The 23,483-nt window shown below is 43.9% G+C and overlaps 1 protein-coding gene across 1 annotated transcript in view; it reads right to left on the bottom strand.

Annotated features, from left to right (window-relative positions):
- The window catches only part of LOC146026288 (coagulation factor XIII B chain-like), a 75,158-nt gene that overhangs the window by 49,201 nt on the left and 2,474 nt on the right, over nucleotides 1–23,483 (bottom strand). Inside the window, exons 2-3 of the mRNA XM_083156815.1 lie at nucleotides 22,846–23,034; nucleotides 3,722–3,898 (exon numbers count right to left, since the gene is read on the bottom strand). Coding sequence (XP_083012941.1) covers nucleotides 3,722–3,898; nucleotides 22,846–22,936 — 268 coding nt within the window. The 5' untranslated portion in view covers nucleotides 22,937–23,034. The remainder of the gene's footprint in view (nucleotides 1–3,721; nucleotides 3,899–22,845; nucleotides 23,035–23,483) is intronic.

Below are 23,483 nucleotides of genomic sequence, written 5' to 3'. Positions count from 1 at the left end.
TCTGTCAACACTAGCGGCTTGTCTCTATCTTTCTCAGAACCAGAGATACCAGCCTTCCAGCAGCCGGTCCCTGCTCCAGCTCCAAACGTCTGGTGTACAGTTTTATATTTTTGTCAATGGATTGCTCTGGCTCCTGATCCCCAAGTTCCCAGCACCTCCTGAAAGTTGGGACTCTAGGTTTTTATACTATTGAAGGCTAAGAAATCTATTTACAGATAATTGCCGATATCTGCAGTCAAACAAGCTGCCCTTCCACCGGAAAATGACGAATATTAAGCCCACTCCATTATCCAACCCTCCTCTGCGTATAAAACACCCCCTACCTCCCTGGAAGTCATTTACAAGGGACCCGTCATTCAGCTCAGTGCCCCTTCCACACGTTAGTGTTCACCCTCCCACCACCTGTGCAGTAAATGAGTAATTAGCAGAAGTTACTGCTCCAGGTCCTACATGTTGAGTGGGACATCAAAGCTGCTGCTTATAGCACCCCCCACCCTAGGAGGGGAGAATGGGTAAGGGCCCCAGTGCATTGCTTTACCCAGGGGCCCACACTGCTGTTAAGATGGCCCTGATGGTGCCCCCCTGTCATTTTCTCCTGGATCCGCCCCTGTATGAACATATACATATATATACACACATACATACAGTACAGCGGCACCCACAAGGTTGTGTAGGGAGGGGCCCCGCTGGACTGCTTTGCCCGGGGGCCCATAATGCTGTTAAGATGGCCCTGGCCCATACATACTGTATTCCCATGAATTTTGAACTAGATTGCATCATATGCGATTTGCATGCGAATTGCATGCGAATGGGCTGCACAGACTTTATGTGCTATGCGATGGAATGCCCGCGCATCGCATCGCACATCCCCATTGTACAGTACCATGTATGGGCACCTTTAGTATTAGATCTTGGTAAAGGACTTCACATGTATAATTAAATCTGAACCAGGGGCGGGCTGGGCCGGGGGGCAGGGTGCCATATGCCCCCCGGGCCACTCTGCCATCTGCTGTACAGGGCCAGTGGGCCACCTCTTTAGTAAGTACCCTGGTGGTCTAGCGGTTTCTGTACCTGCGGCTGCGATCGGACTGTCACCGTCAGCAGCCGGAGGCATAATCCACCATGCAGGGCAGGCTATGTACACAGTGTGATAAGGCTGCCAATGCGCGGCCTTATTACAGACTGCTGGTAATACAGACGCTGTGATACGGCCGCCCGCGCATAGGCAGCCTTACCACACTGTGTGGACGGAGACTGTGTGCGTCTGTGCTCAGTCAGCTCTGTGTGCCAGAGCTGGGCTGACAGTGACTGTGTGTCCAAGGCAGGGCAGCAGCAGCACCGACTGTCAGTCAGACAAGTTCAAGTTCTGACAGCCGGACGAGTTCCCTCCTAATGCCCCCAGCTCAGCTTCCTGCCCGGGCTCTGCAGTAGCCCCGCCCCCAACTCTCTTCCTGTCTTCTACTGATCTCCTCTGGTCCTTGCTTCCTCCTACTACACCGCACAGGATGGACTGGAGAAGGCTGGAGTGGACCTGTGATCAACTGCAGATCGTAACTACAAGATACCACTACTCCCTGACCCCTGCAGTCTACCTCTACCTTTCCCCTGCTGCAGTTTATTTCAATATCTTCCCTGCGGTCCCTACCACTCTCTCCCTCATCCCTGCTGTCTCTCACTAACTCCCCTGTGGTATCTCTCACTCTCTCCATCTACTCTGCTGTCTCTTTCATTATCTCTCCTGCTGTCTCTCTCTCTCCCATGCTGTCTCATTAACTATATCCCTAGTGGTCTCTCTCCCTCTCCCCTGCTGTCTCTTTTACTATCTTCCCTGCTGTCTCTTTCACTTTCTCTCCTGTGGTCTCTCATTCTCTCCCCTGCTGTCTCTTTCACTCTTTCCCTGTGGACTCTCTCCCTATCTTCCACCCTGTGCTTTTTCTCTCTATTTCTGTCTCCCCTGGGCTCTCACGCTATCTCTCTCCTGCGCTCTCTCTCTTGCTATCGCATTCTCCCCAGTGCTCTCTCTCAGACTCTCACTATCTCACTCTTCCCAGCGCTCTCTCTTTCTATCTCCCCTCCACTGTGCTCTCTCCTGCTATCTCTCCCCCCTCCCCCTCTTTCTCTCCCTATCTATCTCTCTCCCACATGTGTTTTCCCTTTCCGGGGTGGGCTGCTCCCACAGCACTGCTGTGTGAGGGATTCAAAACGGATCCCTCCCAGGAAGCCCTGTGGCCACCTGGGTCTGTGCGCATGCGCAGGGGGACTTCTAGGCAAGAAACCCGGGAGTCCAGGAAATGTTGTGGATCACAGTTGCCAGTGCTTATCACTTTGTGTTGCTTATCGCATACAGATGGGGCAGGTCCCATCTTTGCAGGGGATGGCGATGGTGATGCCAGCCGCCATCCCCCACCAGCGCCATCTCTATAGCGAGAAGGGTCGCACACGCACGAGAGGCGCGCACGTCCCCTTCTGATGGCGCTTCCAGCGCTTCCCCCGGAATTGAGATTGAGACGCGTGTGCGCGTGATACGCACGCGCGTCTCAGTAAGATGGTGAGGCAGGCTGCTGGTGGATCGCCAGCGCTGACGTTCTGGGGATTTGCCAGCAAAGAAGAGGCCTGCTTCATCTGTATGTCAGTAGATATGCGATGAGCATTGTGACGATGGGCGTCCGGATGTACCATTACTGCTTGGTGCATCCCGCCCTCTATCGGAGTGATGGGCCACTCTCTTATGTTTTCCCCCCAGGCTAAAAGTTGCCAGCCAGCCCCTGATCTGAACATATGCTAAACACATAGAGCAGTAATACATAATGATTGTTATCACAGGTCTATAACAAAATACACAGGACCAAACTCAGAGATGTATGTAAATGTCATGCAGCTGTGATCCTGTATGCAGCGGCTGTGCAAAAATATGCAAATGTCACAGCCAATTTAAATCGAGATGCCCACTTGTGGTGTCTCAGATCCACCACTGTATGCAGTAAGATGCAATCATAAGACACATCAGCTGTTCATCAACCTACTGAGTAACCCTATAGTCACCAAGTATGGTCGCAGGAAGTTAGATGCTGCAGTCATATTTACCATATGTCTCAATATTGGTGGCAGTGGAGTCATGGCCTCCCATCAGACGGTGTGGCCTTAACCTGCAACACTCCCATGAGGCCATGTCCACCGCTTTGCCACTGTTGGGGGCATGGTCAGTGCTGTAAGAGCTGCTGGCCATGCCCCTATCCCCTCACTGCATTAATTAGAACTGTGCACAGCATCTATTCCCTGCTGCTCTTCTAAGCAAAGCAACCGATAGCAGGGGGGGCTCCCAACTGCCCCCCCCCCACCACCACCACCACCACCACAGGATACTGCCAGCCCGGGGCAGGACGCAGGACCATCCCCAAAAAAACAGGATGGTCCTGCAAAATCGGGACAGTTGGTAGTATATATTTACTGTATATGGGATCGCAGTTGCTGGCTCAGACCTCAAAATGTTTGCAACACACCTGCATTTTCTTTTTACACCCTTGTTGCCTCCCACAAATAGTCCCTGACATAAATTCTCTCTGTGACTACCACCGCAAGACCATTGTGGCAAATGCACATAGGAACAACCGCATACATTACACCCATCTCTGAATCAGGCCCATGGTCTCTACATTTAATAGCAAAGGAGCAATATGCTTATATGTTAGAGATGCTATATGCCATGTACTATTATGCTTACTTTTGCATTCTCCTCTTCTTAAATATATCCATTTTCCACCTGAGCAAACCATTCTAGGTGGAAACACATATCCCGGGTGGCACTGATAGCTTGCAACATCACCAGAACGATACGTCCCATTCCTCCCATCATCCGGCAGCCATGCATTAGTCATCTGTGGTGGTTTTGCACACAGAGCTAGAAATAAAAAATAAGCAGGAAAAAGTTTATTAATGGTATTATTTTGTGTTGATAGAAATAATGTGCTACTGCGCTATGTTTGAGCAGCTCCGTGTGTGGATTTAATAAATAAACAATAAAATAATAAAAACAAATGATGAATGTGCTTGCCTGTTAGGGAAAAGCAATGGGTTAAAATATGTTATACATTGATAATGTTTACAGCCCTTTCATTGAAGCGGCTGTGTTAGTGGGCGAGCAATGTGCAGGGCGGCACTGAGGATCACGCACTGTAATCACGCACTGTACAGCTCTAATCTTCTGTCATGTCTTGCTTTCTGGTCCTATCTGTTTGTTTTCCACAAAATGGCACCGCTGTGCGCACAGCAGCGCCATTTTGTGGAAAACAAGCCAGGCGGAGGACCTGGCGGCTGGGAGATGGAGACACAAGCCTGTAATAATCTGACAGAACCACACGGACCCTGCTCACAGATGTGAGGTATTGTAGGGAAAGTGTAGGTTACTGTTTACAGTGTGTGATCCCCAGTGCCGCCCTGCACATTGCTCCCCCACCAACACAGCCACTTCAATGAAAGGGCTGTAAACATTACTAATGTATTATTTTGTGTATTATATTGTTTATTTGGTACTTGTGAGTTATCCGGGCTCCCGATTTTTTGATTGTATGCCTTAAGTTAAGGCATACAATCCGATGCGATGCGATACGATATCGCATCGCATCGCATCCGACCATCGGATGCGATGACCCGATTTTTCCATAGGAATCAATGTTAAAATGATTCCTATGAAAAAAGGGGTCCTTTTCATACCCCTACTATCCAAGTGGGCATGGAGTTGGATATAAACCTGTGGCGAGCGTAGCGAGCCACCGAGCCCGAAGCGTGGCGAGCGAAGCGAGCCCCGCGAGGGGACGGTATTCCGTGTCCCCTCGCGGGGCTCGCTACGCTCGCCACGCTTCGGGCTCGGTGGCTCGCTACGCTCGCCACAGGTTTATATCCAACTCCATGCCCACTTGGATAGTAGGGGTATGAAAAGGACCCCTTTTTCCCATTGAATTCCATGTTAAAATGGACTCAGTCCATTTTAACATTGATTCCTATGGAAAAATCGGGTCATCGCATCGCATCGCATCGCATCCGATGGTCGCATGCGATGCGATGCGATGTCCCGATCCGACCCGATTTTAAAATCGGACGCCCGGATAACTCACAAGTACCGTTTATTTTTGCTGTTTTGCAATATTATATTACAGTATGTCATTTTAACTGTATATTCATTACAAATCATTACTCAATGTGAAACAATATATTAGTAATGCAAAAGCAAATACTAAATGTACTGCAATGATTGTAAAAAATAGCAAATGTAATAATCAAACTGCAAATAAACCAGACCTGAAAGGCCTTTTAAGTCCCCTACTTTCTATCTATAGATTAAGTTACAGCCTAGGAGGACAGCATCCATTGTTAATATTCCACTGGCCCAGAGCCTTATTTTGAGTTAGAGGAAAATCTGCCCATACAGGGCATCCAACAGTATTCACAGCGCTTCACATTTTCCAAATGTTTTAATGTTACAGCCTTATTCCAATCGAACAAATGCAAATTTTCCCTCAAAATTTTACACACAATACCCCATAATGACAACGTGAACAAAAGATTTTGGGAGATTTTTGCAAATTTATAAAAAAAAAACTAAGAAATCACATGTACATACTGTAAGTATTCACATCCTTTGATGTGAAGCTCAAAATTGAACTCAGGTGCATCCTATTTCCACTAATCATCCCTGAGATGTTCCTAACAGCTTAATTGGAGTCCAATTAAATGATTTGGAAAGGCAGACACCTGTCTATATAATATCCCACCCTTGACAATGCACAAACCAACCATGAAGTCAAAGGAATTGTCTGTAGATCTCAGAGACAGGATTGTCTTGAGGCACAAATCTGGGGAAGGGTACAGAAAAATGTATCCTGCTTTGAAAGCCCCAATAAGCATGGTGGCCTCCATCATTCATCAATGGAAGAAGTTCGGAACCACCAGGACTCTTCCAAAACCTGGCATTCTAAACTGAGTGATCAGGGGAGAAGGGCCCTAGTCAGGGAGGAGGCCAATAACTCTATGGTCCCTCTGTCAGAACTACAGCATTCCGCTGTGGAGAGAGGAGAAGGACAACCATCTATGCAGGGAGCTGAAGGGTCACAGAGCGCACCGTGCACTGCAGACTGTCTCCCGGCCTCCATGAACTATTGCTTATACTGTCCCAATCACAGACTGGTCTGCTGCCGGCGCCCATTACTCACACACACACCTGACAGTGTGAGCAACGGCAACTCTCTTTGCCCCCCCCCCCCCCCCCCCCCTGGAGATTTATTTATAGGACAGGAAATCCGAACACAAATCAAATGTTCATCTAGATTGTGCTCACTCCAAGGCACAAGACCATAACATATTCTTTTTGAAGGAGGGCACTCACCATTTCGCAGGTAAAAATTGAAGCTTTAAATATTAAAATATTGAACTGGGTCAACGTTTCGGTCTGCATTTCAAACCTTTTTCAAGACAAAAACAGCCAGATATACATGAGATTCTTCTCCACCAGAGACCTAATTTAGACTAGCCCATAAGCAGACTTTTATATCCACCCCACAGGAAATGGACATGATGCACCAATCACAGCACGAGGTGCCCTAAAAACATCTTACAACTAATATTCTCTTGCTCACCACTACTGGCATCACTGATGTAAAGTATCATAAAAGCCTTTATACCATAAAACTCACTGGCCATGTTTAAAACACTTTTGTAGAATACTAAATTTTAACAGCGACGGAGCCGGCGTGCGTTCCAACCATGTGGAACGCACCGCCATCTTGTTTCCGTCTATATCGTGAAAATGTATCACAGGGGCTCACAGGTAACTCCGTTTTTGATAAGGTGGTTTTGCTGATAAGAGGTTTTGCTTTGTCTTTCCATTTTATACCACTGGTGAGAGGAGTGTTTCAGTGACAACCGGACTTTAAATAAAGATACCTTGGTGAGACTGTATAAACACATTAACCTGTGAGTACGGTACGCATCCTATGCTTGATTTTGGAAATCGCACCTATGGTGAACCCCTGTCAGGTCTAAAGAAACCTTTATGTACACCATTCTCTTACATTTTCTGTGACTGCGGGTACGCTTAAAAGTCACCCTTCCTGCAGTTTATATTTCAACCATTTCAATATCAGGATATTTATTGATTTGTGTTTTATTATTGTTTTATATACCACGTGGATGTGTTGACAACTTTTTATCGCCTTTGATCCATTTCTCCCAACCAAAACTGTACCTACATGGGGTGAGCAGTGACCCCTTCTTTTGGATCCTGCTGAAGATAAGAGATTGCGCCTTGGGACTAATTTCCTTTTGTTTCTTTACTGTCATTTTGGTGGAAAATAAAAGGTGGAAAGACCCAGTGCAAGTGATTTGGATACCAAAAAAAATGACAAACAGGGAATAAGACCCTCAATCTCAGTGACGGGAACTCCGAAATGAAAAAAAGAGCACACGTAAAGATAAGAAAATCTGCCTACAGTGATCAGAATTATATGGAACTACAAAAACAAAGTCATTGAGATAGTGCGCTATGAGAGGCGGGCTGGACCGGGGGGCAGGGTGCCATGTGCCCCCCAGGCCGCTTTATCAATTAGTGCTGCGGGGCAGTATGGGCCGCCTGGTGGTCCAGTGAGTACGGTAGCCCCAGGCTCCTACTGTCAGCACTCAGCAGTGCTGGCCGCGGCTCTAAGAACATGGCCGCCGTCCTCCTGCACTAAGGACAGACATGTACAGACAGTGCAGGAGGCAGCTACTAAGGGCACTGGGCAGGACTGTGGGATGGATGTAGGCGTGACGAGGAGCCAGAGCAGACATCAGGAATCCTGCCTCTGCTGATCGTCGCAAGGAACCCTACTTCCGGCGGCCGGCCTGTGCGTGTGCTGTGTACTTCCCCCTACTAGTGCTGCAGGCTTGCAGCCTCTGTGGTCATCCGGCGGCAGCAAAGCGGCAGCAATATCAGCCTGACTACCTCAGGTAAACAGTAATAGTATTTTTCACAGGGGGAGAACCGGACTGAGGAGTCTTGACTTCTAGGTCCTGTTATTATGCAAGGGGTGCAGCCTACGGTGTCAGGATGTTATGCAGGGGGAGCAGCCTGTGGTGTCCTGATGTTAAGCAGGGAGAGCAGTTTGCGGTGTCCACCTATTTTTATGCATTGGTAGCAGCCTGTGGTGTCCTGATGGTATGCAGGGGGAGCAGCCTGTGGTGTCCTGATGTTATGCTGGAGGAGCAGCCTGCAGTGTCCTTTTGTTTTTATGAATTGGGAGCAGCCTGTGATGTCCTCCTGTTGTAATGCAGGAGGAGCAGCCTGCAGTGTCCTCCAGTTGTAATGCAGGAGAAGCAGCCTGTGGTGTCCTCCTGTTATGTAGGGGAGCAGCCTATGCTTTCCTCTTGATGTTATGCAGGGAGAGCAGCCTGTGGCGTCCCCCTGTTTTATGCAGGGGGAGCAGCCTGTGGCGTCCTCCTGTTGTTATGCAGGGAGAGCAGCCTGTGGCGTCCTCCTGTTGTTATGCAGGGGGAGCAGCCTGTGGCGTCCTCCTGTTGTTATGCAGGGGGAGCAGCCTGTGGCGTCCTCCTGTTGTTATGCAGGGAGAGCAGCCTGTGGTATCCTCCTGTTGTTATGCAGGGGGAGCAGCCTGTGATGTCCTCCTGTTGTTATGCAGGGGGAGCAGCCTGTGGCGTCCTCCTGTTGTTATGCAGGGGGAGCAGCCTGTGGTGTCCTCCTGTTGTTATGCAGGGGGAGCAGCCTGTGGCGTCCTCATGTTGTTCTGCAGGGGGAGCAGCCTGTGGCGTCCTCCTGTTGTTATGCAGGGGGAGCAGCATGTGGCGTCCTCCTGTTGTTATGCAGGGGGAGCAGCCTGTGGCGTCCTCCTGTTGTTATGCAGGGGGAGTAGCCTGTGGCGTCCTCCTGTTGTTATGCAGGGGGAGCAGCCTGTGGCGTCCTCCTATTGTTATGCAGGGGGAGCAGCCTGTGGCGTCCTCCTGTTGTTATGCAGGGAGAGCAGCCTGTGGCGTCCTCCTGTTGTTATGCAGGGGGAGCAGAATATGGCGTCCTCCTGTTGTTATGCAGGGGGAGCAGCCTGTGGCGTCCTCCTGTTGTTATGCAGGGGGAGCAGCCTGTGGCGTCCTCCTATTGTTATGCAGGGGGAGCAGCCTGTGGCGTCCTCCTGTTGTTATGCAGGGAGAGCAGCCTGTGGCGTCCTCCTGTTGTTATGCAGGGGGAGCAGAATATGGCGTCTTCCTGTTGTTATGCAGGGGGAGCAGCCTGTGGTGTCCTGGTATTATTATTCTTATAGAGGAGGAGCAGCCTGTGGTGTCCTACTGTTATTATTATTATTATAATACAAGGGGAGCAGCCTGTGGTATCCTCCTGTTGTTATGCAGGGGGAGCAGCCTGTGGTGTCCTCCTGTTGTTATGCAGGGGGAGCAGCCTGTGGCATCCTCCTGTTGTTATGCAGGGGGAGCAGCCTGTGGTGTCCTGTTGTTATGCAGGGGGAGCAGCCTGTGACGTCCTCCTGTTGTTATGCAGGGGGAGCAGCCTGTGGCGTCCTCCTGTTGTTATGCAGGGAGAGCAGCCTGTGGCATCCCCCTGTTTTATGCAAGGGGAGCAGCCTGTGGTGTCCTCCTGTTGTTATGCAGGGGGAGCAGCCTGTGGCGTCCTCCTGTTGTTATGCAGGGGGAGCAGCCTGTGGTGTCCTCCTATTGTTATTCAGGGGGAGTAGAATGTGGCGTCCTCCTGTTGTTATGCAGGGGGAGCAGCCTGTGGTGTCCTGGTATTATTATAGAGGAGGAGCAGCCTGTAATGTCCTACTGTTGTTATTATTATTATTATTATTATAATACAGGGGAGCAGGGTTTTTTCCAGCCCTCAAACCGCCCCCTCCCCCACCCCATCTCACCTCTGACGGAGCAAATGTTTTGTATGTAAAAGTTCTAATTATAAAGTATCTATGGTATAATCAACTCCAGGCCTATTTTTTTTTTTTTATTAATATTTTTTAAACGAAAAACCTCACTTTAACAGGTGCCAGAGGACTCACCGGCAGTCATTACCCCGACGTCGGAATCCCGACTGCTAAAAGCCCAACACACGGGCAGCGGATATTCTCCCTCGTGGGGGTCCATGACCACCATAGAGGGAGAATAAAATACTGTGCCCGCAAGGGGCTTCATTGAGCTCCCCACGCTGTCTGAATCCCCACAGTCGGTATTCCAGATGTCGGGCTAATGACTGTCAGAATTCCGACTGTCAGTGAGTTATACCATTCCCCATTTAACAATACGCTGTTATGGGCCAGAGCTCTGGACTTGCCTCCCCCCCCCCCCAGGCTAAAAGTTGCCAGCCAGACCCTGTGCGCTATCCTGTGAAAATCACAATTATACTCCATGCACTGATCGAAATCTAAATGCCCAAGACATGGAACACACCATAAGCAAGTTTCTGACCGATGTTGTATTCATCAACAAAACTGCATAAATCTGAAAGAATAAGAATGCATGGGAAGCAAACACAAGGCAGATTTCAAATCAATCTTAGTCATCAATGCACCGGGACCGTAAGCCCCCGCAATTTTATTAGTGTCATCAATTATTGGAATACCACAGAATTGAATAGTAAAGAGAGATCTATATAATAAGTTGAAGAGTCTGTGTGCGTGTGTGTGTGTGCGTGTCCGTCGCATTGCGGACACACCGTGGCACTCAGAGACACCAAATTTGGCAACAAGATACCTCTGGACCCGTTGGTGTGCACCTCGCAGCCGTTTTTGGGAAATTTCACTTAGAACTTTAAAAAACACCAAGTTTTAATTTTCCTTCATTGATGATCTGGGGAAAAGATCGACGATCTGGGAAACCGTGGACGAAGGAACAACTCCACACCTGATTTCATTGCTGTCATTGAGTATGACAGACACATTCTAACATTATGGTGAAGGCTTTAAACAATTAGGAAATAATTGAGGATATATATAGACCACACATAACACACACACACACATACACATTGTACACACACACACACACAGTACACCACATACGCACACATAGCACACAACACACACATTTATACGTAGAGCACCTCACACACTTAACCTGTGTACACACGGGGGAGATAGGCACTGAAATCGCTGGAAACACACCGCATGCAGTACATTACAAATCCATACACACTACAACACACACCCAAAAACAGTACAACAAACACACAACTCCTGGCTTCAATCAATTCTATGGAGACGGACCACGATAAAATGGCCGCCCCATAAAGCAGACAGTTCTCTGAAACTGTTTGCGGTATGGGGGCGGCCATTTTATCGTGGTCCGTCTGCATAGAATGATTAATTGAAGCCAGGAGGGGAGCCGGGACGCGCAGACAGGTAAGCCTGCAGCGATGGGGGGGGGGGGGGGCACCGGCGGCCGGGGTGGGGGAGGCACCCCCCCATTAACGGCCCAAACCAAGCTACGCCACTGAGAACACACACACTTAAACATTGCCAGGATATGCGCACAGCACACTACACACCCATATATACGTAACGCACCTCACAAACTTACACATTCGGCAGATATACAAACAACACAACACACACACACACACACAACACACAACTCACAGTACAACACACACCAACATTCACTACAACACACACTCAAAAACAGTACAATACACAGAACACACACTTAAACATTGCACAGATACACACACATAACATACCTCTAACAGCACAACACGCACCCACATTCACCACACACACCCAAAAAAACAGTACAACACACACAAAACACACATTTAAACTTTGCACAGATACACAAAGTCACAACACACACATACGCTATATACATAGCACACCTCACACACTCACGCATTGGACAGATACATACAATATAACACACAAAACCACATACATTACAACACACACACAAAAACTGTACAACACACACAAACACACAGAACACATAAAAAATAATTTGCCGTTTATTTAACAGTCTGTACCGGCAAATAAAAACTGTACCTAATGTACCATTTCTACTTTGTTCCATATATCCGTCTCTCCAGTCCTCCAGTTGCACTGAGAAATCTTTGTCCTGGCCAATGCACCCATTGATCAATACAAAGTGGGTACACTGCACTCACCCTGTTAGTCAGTTGGATATCAGGCACTGCTCTGCCTTAAGGGTTTCCCAGACTCTTTTGGTTCATAGATAATGTTTGGTCGATGGGCATGAGCGCTGCATGCATTTGTTTGAATGTTATGAGTGTAAGAAGTTGAAGAATAAGACTGAGATGAAGATTTCTCATGTTATAGTGTACAATTTACTCAATAAATCGTGAAAACAAAAGGGGACATAGAAGTACAATCAAGAAATGAAAGTAGGATTAAAAAATAAATTATGATTAAAACTGATAATTGTTTGGATGACGGTGGGTTGCGAAACAAATCTATAGGTGGAGGGGGAATGGATATCTACAGGGGGTACCCAGATGATGAGAAATTTTCACTACAGTGTCACCGTAGGGGGATTTCCAATTGGGGTTCAGGTGGTCTTTTAGGGACCCCTTTACAATTCCGTTGGTCTCTTCTCCTGGAGCCTATGGTCTCCCTCAGTGATTGACTATCATTAAGGGAGACCGTAAGCTCAAGGAGAAGAGACCTACAGGATTGTCAAGGGTCCCTAAAAGACCACCTGGACCCCAATTGGGAATCCCCCTATGGTGACAATGTGACCGTGACACTGTAGTGAAAATCCCATCAATTGAGGGCCCCATGTAGGTGTGACAAACACCAATTATGCCCACAATATCCATACCCCCACCTATAGATTTGTTTCACAACCCACCCCATACAAACAATTATCAGTTTGAATCAGAACTTATTTTTTAATCCTACTTTCATTTCTTGATTGTACTTCTATGTACGCTTACATTTTTTTCACGATTTATTGAGTAAATTGTACACTTTGTAACATGGCAATTCTTTTTCTCAGTCTTATTCTTCAACTTCTTACACTCAAACCTTATCAATGCACCCATTGATGATTGTGATGGCTGGATCAGTGGATTGGCTTGGCGGGTATAGGGAAGAATTTGGCCCATTGCACCCATTCCCAGTGGGGCATTAGTGGTGCGGGTAGCGTGCGTCGCGTCATGACATCATGTGGCCAGGCCCGTGGACCTGCTCCCACACTCAGCGGCTGCCCCACTGTTTGGTAGAGATGCCCGGTGCATGTGCTTTACAGATCCCCAGACCTCAGAGACTGCTGCAGGTTCGGTGAGGGGAGTGGCAGTGGCAGGGAGCAGTGAATTTTTTATTAATTATGGCGGGGTAAGTAACGCCCACCCCGGTCCCTTCGCACTCAGCGCCTGTAATTACACACCCTAGAAACTGTACAATTTGAAAGTATAGAAATGGAGGTGTGGCCACGTCCCTTTCTGATTTTGTACCGATTTCTGACCCTCAGATGTTGGAGGATATGTCATACAGTAGGTGCTAAATCTCAGGAGTGGATGTGGAATTCATCAACACATACAAGTTATCAACTCAGGAGCGTTGTGTTTCAAACAACAACACCACACCTGATTTCATTGCCGTCATTGAGTATCAATGCAAACACATTCTAACATTATGGTGGAATCTATAACAAATTACAATCTTAGGTCTTTGGCACAGCATATTGTAAGATGACATTTTTCAGCAATTTTGGAAATAAAGAAACCCCAAGAGTTTCCCGGGCAACGCCGGGCGGGTCAGCTAGTATTGAATAATCCTATAGTTGCCAAGAGCCATCTCTAGAACTACGCCACATACAAAAAGAAAGGTAGTCTCCAATGGCAGCTAAATGAAATTACCAGACAATTCATATGTCATAATTGAACCTCATTCTTATACTTTTGTTTTAAAAACAGGTAACTGAACTGCAGAATTGGTGTTCCTTTGGGAATCTTCAGTCACTGCATCAACAATAGTTTAAATGAAAACTGAACTAAAAACTTAACAACAAAATTGCAGCATCTGACTTATTTGAATACCAAGCAAACCATCTACCCATCACCTCCAAATAACTGGAGAGCGTGCCTTATTTAGCACCAGCAGATCTGGCTGCCTTGAGTAGCTTCTGCTGGGATCCTGATCTGAAGCAAATACACATTGCCGCACTGCAATACCAGCAAAGGTGACAAAATGACAACACTGTCCTGGAGAAATGTATTAAAGTGGGATTTTGGTTGATATGCCACTTATTTGTGATAAAGCTGAGATTTTCTTAATTGCGAATTTACTAAGGAAGTACCAATTCACATCAAAGTTGCATGTTAAATGCAAAATTGTACTTCACATAGTGCAAATCCCCATTCAGGGCCACTGACATGGGGGGTGCCGTGGGTACAGCTGTCCCGGGCCCTGGCCTCTGGAGGGGCCCGGGCAGCTCCCACACCTGGCAGCCCCCTAGCCAGACATGCACAATACACAGTGCAGCCTGCAGAGTGCCGAGCCTAGGATACAGAAGGGCTCGGCGCTCTGCAGGCTTCACTGTGCAGTGTGCGCTTCCGACCGTCTGTGAAAGAGGGAGATGCCGCGCCACCGCTGCTGGTAAGTAATGGTAATGGGGGGGGGGGGGGGGGGGTAGAGGGAGGCGGGGTGTGTGCATGCTGGTGGCGGATGTGCCGCTGTGCTGCTGGGGGCCTGGTCTGAAGGTCAGTCATATATATATATATATATATATATTATTAACCCATTTAGGTAAGTTATATTTAATATAACTAGGCACACACAAAGAATCCAGCTTCCCTATAAAGCTTTCCGTGCGTCTTCATGTGATATCCTTTCATGAATTGTGCTCAAGGCTACAACATGCAGAGTGGCACACTTATTTACTAGCCCAGTGGTTCCCAACCCTGGTCCTCAAGTACCCCCAACAGTGCATGTTTTCCAGGTCTCCACACAGAATCACAGACAAAATAATTAGCTCCACCTGTGCATATTTTAAAATGTGTCTGAATAATGAGTGCACCTGCTGGGTGACCTGGAAAATGTGCACTGTTGGGGGTACTTGAGGACCAGGGTTGGGAACCACTGCACTAGCCTATGCTACTTGGTGATAGGAGCCAGTGCTCCCATTCAGATGCAGCCTAGCGCCTTTCACCAAAGAAATGAGATGCATGATCATCTGAGATACACCGAGCATTCCACTCTCTATTCGGACCTTATTCTGACTGACTTGCAAGGCTGCGAAATTCGCTGCCTTGTGAGTCCATCAGATGACGCCCACGTCCGGCAGTGCCCCCTTGCACATGCAACCCCCCCCCCCCCGCATGCCTGCGAATGGATGATTTACATAATCATCCATTCGCAGGTGGGGAGAAATCCTTCGGTTTGCGACCATCAAAGGATTTCTCCAACGCTCGCAGTTCAGAGACACCTATATGGTGTCTCTAAACTGCGGGCACCTGTGCGAGAACAGGGCAGGCAGATGACATCCTGTGATGTCAGCTGCCCGCCCCCCGCACCAACCTCACGTCCTCATTAGTATGAGAATGCCCAGTGTTCTCATGGGAACGCCCATGAAACGCTGGGTGATCCCATATGCTAATGGAGCTGCCCGGCGTTCCCCTCCTTTCTCCACCACCTGCCCGCTGTGTAGGGTGCGTGCAAAAATAATAATAATAAAAATAATAAAAAATAAATGAAACTGGTGTGCTAGGTTTCAAATTAACTAATCTCTTCTGATCAAGATTTAAACTGTAACACAAGAAGAAAGGGAAAATAAATTCCTACAAGGGGCACTCAAAACTGACTAGATTTGATAATTAGCATTTTTTGAACATGTTAGTTGCTAATAAAGTGTCCCAAGAAAATATTGAAAAAATGTAACATTTAATAGATGTCAAATAAAAGAGCTGCAAATGATCTTTAAAAACAATTGTGAAAAAGTGCAAAATTGTGTTAAAGTGTAACAATACATTTTAAAATAAAGCCATCTGTTTGTGTGTGGTCTTTTTGTATGTAAAATAACTTATTATTAGAAGGGTGGCAAGAAATTATTACTTCTCCTCAATTAATAGCATGAATTCCCAAGGGAGTTGTACAAGTATTTTTCTCACTTCCGCACTACTGACTACTGTGTAAAGCACTTGTATATCTGCAATATTTGTCTGTTCTTAGGACAATGTTGCAATGTAGCAATATTTTGTTACAAGACTGTTCATTTAAGTATTGTGAATATGTGCAAAAAACTTGCAACAGAAGCTATATCATTCTAGTTCAGTGGTTCCCAACCTGGGGTACTAGTACCCCTGGGGGTACTCTGCAGACCAGTTGGGGGTACTTGAAAATAATATTGGTAATGGTGGAAGATGAAAAAGTATTTTGATGGCAGAAGAAGAAGATCCATTGCTATGGAGAAGAACCATGTTGCGTCACTTATGGTTCTGTCTTCAGCGTCATCAGCTTCTCATTGTGCTTTTGCCTGACCAGCAATCCAATGGGAGCTTCCCATGCTGCCCTCAGACATCAGCGATCATCTGCCCTGCACTGACACGGGTGGAAGAAGCAGCGGCATTAATCCTACAGGTGTAAGTGGGAACCCTGGAGACATAATATAAGGACATGCATAAGGATACGCATACCGCTCACTTCCACTCCACTTATAAGTACTGTCTATATTTTAAATTGAGGGGAGGGGTACTCATCAATGAAAATCCTAATCAAGGGGAACGGGAGAGAAAAAAGGTTGGGAACCACTGTTCTAGTTCATTGATGGGAATAGTTTATTGGAGGTGACAGTAATAAATACTCTTTCAAGGTAATTTTCTTGAGCAAAATTATTGAATGATTGTATGGCAGCAGACACGCACTCTCATGGTGTGTACACACGGTGAGATTCCCTTGCTATTCAACTTAAGATTTGAGTGCTATGCAATCTTTGCTATCTCTGTACTTTTTACATACAATTCATACAATCTGCACTATATAGTCATTGCTGCCCTGTCTATCTGGGTTTTGATTTGTGCTGTCACGGGAGCGCGCATCGGGATCGCAAGGTAAAAAACCTGTGCGATCTGCATACGATCTGCATGCGATTTTGACTATATAGTCAAAATCTCATGCTGGATTGTACCGTGTGTACACAGCATTAGTCACATTGGGTGTTGATTTGCGGGGTTATGATTTAAACTGTAAAGATACAGTATTGCATGGAAATTATATACAGTTTTTTTAGATTTTATTCTTGCAACAATATAATGATAGTAACGTCATATTAAATGAAAATAACTTATTTCCATGGTATCTAAAAATCTATTACTAATACATAATATTTATGTACAGCTTACAAATTCAGCAAAGCACGTTCTTGGCAGTATACAAATATGCATGTCAAATACAACATTTTCACAAAAATAATTGTAACATTTAAATAAACATAAAAAAACAATTAACTGCTTACTATAATAAAAAAAATCGTTTTTGTTTAGAATACAATTTTTGTTTTTTTTATGTTGAATAACAAAACAATATAATATAAAAGTGCTTCGGCTAATGCATGTACATAAATGCTCTAGAAATATGTCAGGAAACAATTAAACTGAACAAGATGTGGCCAATTTTGCTGACAGCACTTCACATATTACAGGTTGATTATCCCTTATCCGGATATCCCAAAACCGATATGTCCCCCGTCCCCCCACACACACCTTTTTTTCATACTCAGCTCATCCCCTGGTGTCCACGGCGGCCATCATATTCAGCTTCAGCGGCATCCCCGTCCCAAGGATGCATTGTGCAGGTGCGCCAGTGAAATCCGCGCACATGAGCAATGCATAATTGGGACCAGGGAATGAAGTAGAATCCGATGTTCGCCGTGGATTGCCAAGGGACAATGTGAATATCGGGGTACCGCCAGGGGACCAGGTAAGTATGTAAATAAAATATTTAAAAATCCAGAATAATCCCTTATCCAAAATACTTGTGGTCCAGAGACAAGGTATACTCAACCTTTGGGCCTTAACTTTTGGGCCTTAATCTGTTTGTGTAAAGTACTGTATATTTAAATGTAAAAAGGTTTTTCGTTGTTATTCATACAACTGAAATTAAGTTCTACAATTAGCACATTATATAACACTATACAATATGCAATGACATAAATATGGTCCGTCGACTTTAACCTAATAGATGTCCTAGCTATGCTGATCAACAGGAAAGCAATGCAAAACCTTAACCAAAATGTTGAGAATTTATCTTTATGATAGGGAAACAACATTTACCATTGCCTCATAAATAGCATATTATTCCCTGATAAATAAACAATCTAATATTTCCAATTACAATTACCATTTCTTATAACAAAGAAATCCAATGTTTATTTAAAATCAGAAAAATAATTCATACCATTCCAACTGTCAGAGAGATCCATTGTCTGACTTCTCTTACAAAACCATTTCTTTGGTTAATTATGATTAAAAGCCATTACATAAATAATTCTGTGAACATTGGATATGTGTCTACTTTCTAAGTAGGTCATTTCCAAGCTGCTTATCTGTCAAAGAAAATACTGTACGTTTAATTTGCCCAATCTTTTTTGTTAAAGCATTTTTTAATGTCCTTAGGTTATATGCCCCTACAACACAGAACACTCTCAACTTGTAGAAAGATCGGAATTTTGGAATAGGTTGCTGCGCTTGTAATTTGAGTGTCTTAGTGGGAAAGAGTTTACATGTAAAGACAAAGTTTATCTGAGCGATGAAAGTGTGTGGTTACGGTATACAGGGTAACAAGCGGAGAGGGTTTGGAAGTTGGAAGTGCGGAGTTTGGTGAAATTAATTAATGAAAAAAATTCTATTTTAAATGCACAATACTCAGAACAATGTTTAGCTTTTTTTGCCACTATGGAGGGTGCAGAAAGTCTGGGGGGGGTTGAAAACTACCCCTTATCTTACCTCAGGGAGCTTTCAATTTGCAACCAGTGGGTATTTTTGTGCTACCCTCATTACCAATGCATTTTAAATCCCAAAGGGTTACTTTTTCAAGAAAACACGTTGAAGAGAAGGGTAGCACAAGAAGACCTGCTGGTTACAGCCAGACAGTAATCGGGAACATTTTTATCATTAACAGGTGCTGCATCCTGCTCCAATGGAGTAACTACCGTAAGCTTCTGGAGCAGGATCAAAGCGCCAAAGGTTGATTTTTCAACCGAAAAAAAAAAAGCTAAATATTGTACTGAGTATTGTGCGTTTATTTAAACCCATTTTTTTGTCACCATTATTTAATTTCACCAAACTTCACCCTTCCCCCTTTCTCCCCAAATCCCTCTCCCCTTGTTACCCTGTACACCACAAATTTTCAGCGCTCAGATACATTTTGTTTTAGAAAGATGCCTTAACTTAGCCCCATGGTCTAGATATGGGGTGACATTTTATAGGATGAGAGATTCAGAAAGTGAGAGATTTGGCGAGAAATCTCCAGTTTATATAAAGCGCAATCATTTACACTGCAAAACCAATTTGATTTTGCTGTGTAAACGATTGCCGCTGTTGTCATTATTTTTATGTGCTCTTGCATAATATTAATTTTTGACATTAAGGAAATACATGTTTATATAAACATATTTGATATAATATCTGATTAAAGCATTAATAAGCTGCACTATTTTATACTTTTATACCTTTTACACATGATTCTAGCTTGCATAGGTAAAGTCAATATAAAATCAAGTGACAGATAAAACATTACAGTTCAACAAGATCATTGATATAGCTTCTTACATTAATATAAATCAATAATAGCCTGTTTTCTTCATGGTTGTCGGATGAACCAGACTGATCCTGCTGCATTATTTGTAATGATTTGTTTTAATATTATTATTATTATTATTCTTTCGATAGTGAGTGCAAATTCCTCAGATATTTAATATTTGTTCTTGGCTCATTGGTTCATTCTGAGAAATGATTTTGTTGCTAACCATGCATGCACCTAATATTTATACTTTCATCACATGACATGAGCAATACTTGTTATATGAAGCTGCAAATACAGAATAGTAAAAATAACTGCAAAACATATGAAGTAACAGCATAAAGCAAATGCTTTACACAGAGAAAACACATTGCTCCAATACAGACTGGAGGTACATTTACTAAAGTTGTTTTAAGCAATACAGGTCGAGTATCCCGTATCCGAATATCCGTTATCCAAATTATTCCGAAATACGGACTTTCCAGAAAGTGAAATTTATTTATTTTTTTGCTAAAAACTCACTGGGGACATTTGTAACAGCATCACTGGGGACATGATATGTAACTGGCACTATATATGTGCAAGACAATGATTGCTTGGCATTCAAATTCAGTGCTGAGATAGTACACAAATTTTGTTTCACGTTTTGAAACCTTGTTTTTTGAACAATTAAAATATATTTGTGTGTATTTTATGTGGTAATAAAATATATTTGTGTGTATATTATGTGTTTATACAGCATAAATGCAAGATACTTCAAAATACATCATTGAAATATTAAAATATTCCGAAATACGGAATAATCCGTTATCCAAAATTCTCCTGGTCCCGAGCATTTTGGATACGGGATACTCAACCTGTATCTCCACTTTTTACTGTCTATCATTTTCAAGGATGCAACAGAAAAATGATGGCTAGAATCTGCTGATTGGTTGCTATGGAAAACATGCCCACTTTTCAACCAATCAGATTCTGTATATAATTTTTTTTAGGATGCAATAGAGAAATAAAAGAGGAAGGGCCAGATGTGAAGCTTCAAAAGTGATAAAATGGAGAGTGATAAACAGCCAACCAATCAGCTCCTGCCTGACATTTTTCAAACAAAGTCTGTGACATGGCAGGTAGGAGCTGATTGGCTTGGGGTTTATCACTCTCCATTTTATCACATTTGAAGCTGAGTGCATCTGGCCCATAATCTGATTGGTTTCTATGGGCAACATCACCTCTATTCACTTTTAGAAGCTTTAGTTAATTTATTACCCCATAGTCTCTTCATAGTTAAGTCTATAAAGATGTTGCTCACTGACATGAACACAAAAGATTGCAAAGAATATTGGGGCAGATGTATTAAGCCTTAACAAGAGATAAATGCAAGGGTGATAAGGAGAGATAAACGTCCAGCCAATCACCTCCTTACTGACTTTTTTCAAAGACAGGCTGTAACATGGCAGTTAGCAGGTGATTGGCCGGACGTTTATCTCTCCTTATCACCCTTGGATTTTTCTCTTGTTAAAGCTTAATACATCTGCCCCATTGCACTTAAAGAGTAACAGAGAACTGTCTGCTACTGTACTTAGGGGTAAATGTATGAAGCTTTGAGAAGTGATATCTATCCCAGAAAGAACGTTATGTGCTAAGGTGATAATGCTCCAGCCAATGAATTAATAACTGTCAATTTACATATTGGAGCTTATTGGCTGGTGCATTATCACCTCGAACGTAACATTCTTTATGGAGATAGATACCACCTCTCCAAGCTTCATACATTTACCTACAGTATGAGTATCTAAAAAGACAATACATGCAAAAGCTCTGGATACTTTCATCCTATGAAATGAGCAATGCCTTTTATATAAAGCTGTAAATACAGTATATATATATATATATATATATATATTTGGATTTGAATCCGGCACTCACCGCCAAATGAAGATAAACTGCCCGGTGCCCTCTACTGCAAATACGTAGATTATGAAGAAATATGAAGCGGTACTCTTTTTTCAGCTCTCTTCACCTATTTTGTAACGATATATGTATATTGAAATGTACCCACTCTGTAAATTTGGTCACAGAAATGGACCAGTCCAACACTGATGACATCACAGAAGCACTGGGGGCGGGTGTTTGCACACGTTTTTTTTCACTGTTTGCCTGTAACTATAAATGTAACCTCTATTCTTATGCATGTCATTCCTGATGACGGTCTGGCAACAGACCGAAACGTAGAATGATGCTTGAATAAAGAATCACCTTTATTTCACTAAAGACCTGGAGTGCCGCTTCATATTTCTTCATAATCTACGTATTTGCAGTAGAGGGCACCGGGCAGTTTATCTTCATTTGGCGGTGAGTGCCGGATTCAAATCCAAATCCAAATATATATATATATATATATATATATACTGTATTTACAGCTTTATATAAACAGTCAAACAGTGAAAAAAAACGTGTGCAAACACCCGCCCCCAGTGCTTCTGTGATGTCATCAGTGTTGGACTGGTCCATTTCTGTGACCAAATTTACAGAGTGGGTACATTTCAATATACATATATCGTTACAAAATAGGTGAAGAGAGCTGAAAAAAGAGTACAATCTGTAAGAGATACAGCATAATGAACAGTTGCAGGTCAACAATAAATAATGTGTCTTTTAAACAATAGTTGCCTGTAACTATAAATGTAACCTCTATTCTTATGTATGTCATTCCTGATGACGGTCTGGCAACAGACCGAAATGTAGAATGATGCTTGAATAAAGAATCACCTTTATTTCACTAAAGACCTGGAGTGCCGCTTCATATTTCTTCATAATCTATATATATATATATAGTCCAGAGTGGAGCGGCACTTCCTCGACAAATTTCAATCAGTGGGGTGCCATCCAAAACCCAGCTGGGTTAATACAAACGTCCAGACGGCGGCATAAACCCAAAAGAAACATACACACAAACACTGCCTGTGTATGTTTCTTTTGGGTGAGTGCCGCCGTCTGGACGTTTATATATATATATATATATATATATATATATATATATAAATTATAGCGGCAAAACCAATATTTTATTACACAAAACATGCATCATTTGTAAGTATGGCAAACACATATTATAACCTACCTTTATCACTGGTTGGTGCTGCGTCATAGCACAAACCAAATGCTATAATACCAAGAATCAGCTCCAACAGCGGCATAGTGACACGGAACATGTCTCTTTCCTGCTTCACTCTCACTTCTCAATCAAATCTAAAACCAATTGCTTTTAATATTTGATACAACTTCTCCTTTACCAATTGATTTTGCAATCCTAAAATATAAAAAGTCAGATATATAGAGGTTTTGTTTCATAGTTTACTGTTCCTGTTATCTAAAAATAAAAGGTGTTTTTTTTTTTACATTTATGGGATTAACTTCTGCCTGTAGACAATAAAGCGTTTGTATGAGCTAATGTGGAAAGTATGACTTCCTGTTTTCCAAACATTCCCTGTACTAAAATATAGAGGATGCATTATACTGGATTGCTATGCCAACGCTGAACTTCACACAGGGTCAAGAGCTGACGAAAGTTATTTTCTAAATAAAAAAAAAGACAAAATAAAGTTAGTGTGGGCTTCCAAATATATTATATTTTAGTTTTATTTTCATTGTTACACACTGCTGTCACAGATAACTTATTGTTTCTGCATTTTATGTTGTCATTTATGCCTGTATTTGGGGGTCCCAGTATATTATTATAATACAAACTATTTAAACAGT

Source organism: Crinia signifera, chromosome 8 (genome assembly GCF_055691185.1).
Source record: "Crinia signifera chromosome 8, ASM5569118v1, whole genome shotgun sequence".
Taxonomy (NCBI): Eukaryota; Metazoa; Chordata; class Amphibia; order Anura; family Myobatrachidae; genus Crinia; species Crinia signifera.
This window is presented reverse-complemented; position numbering and strand designations above follow the sequence as displayed.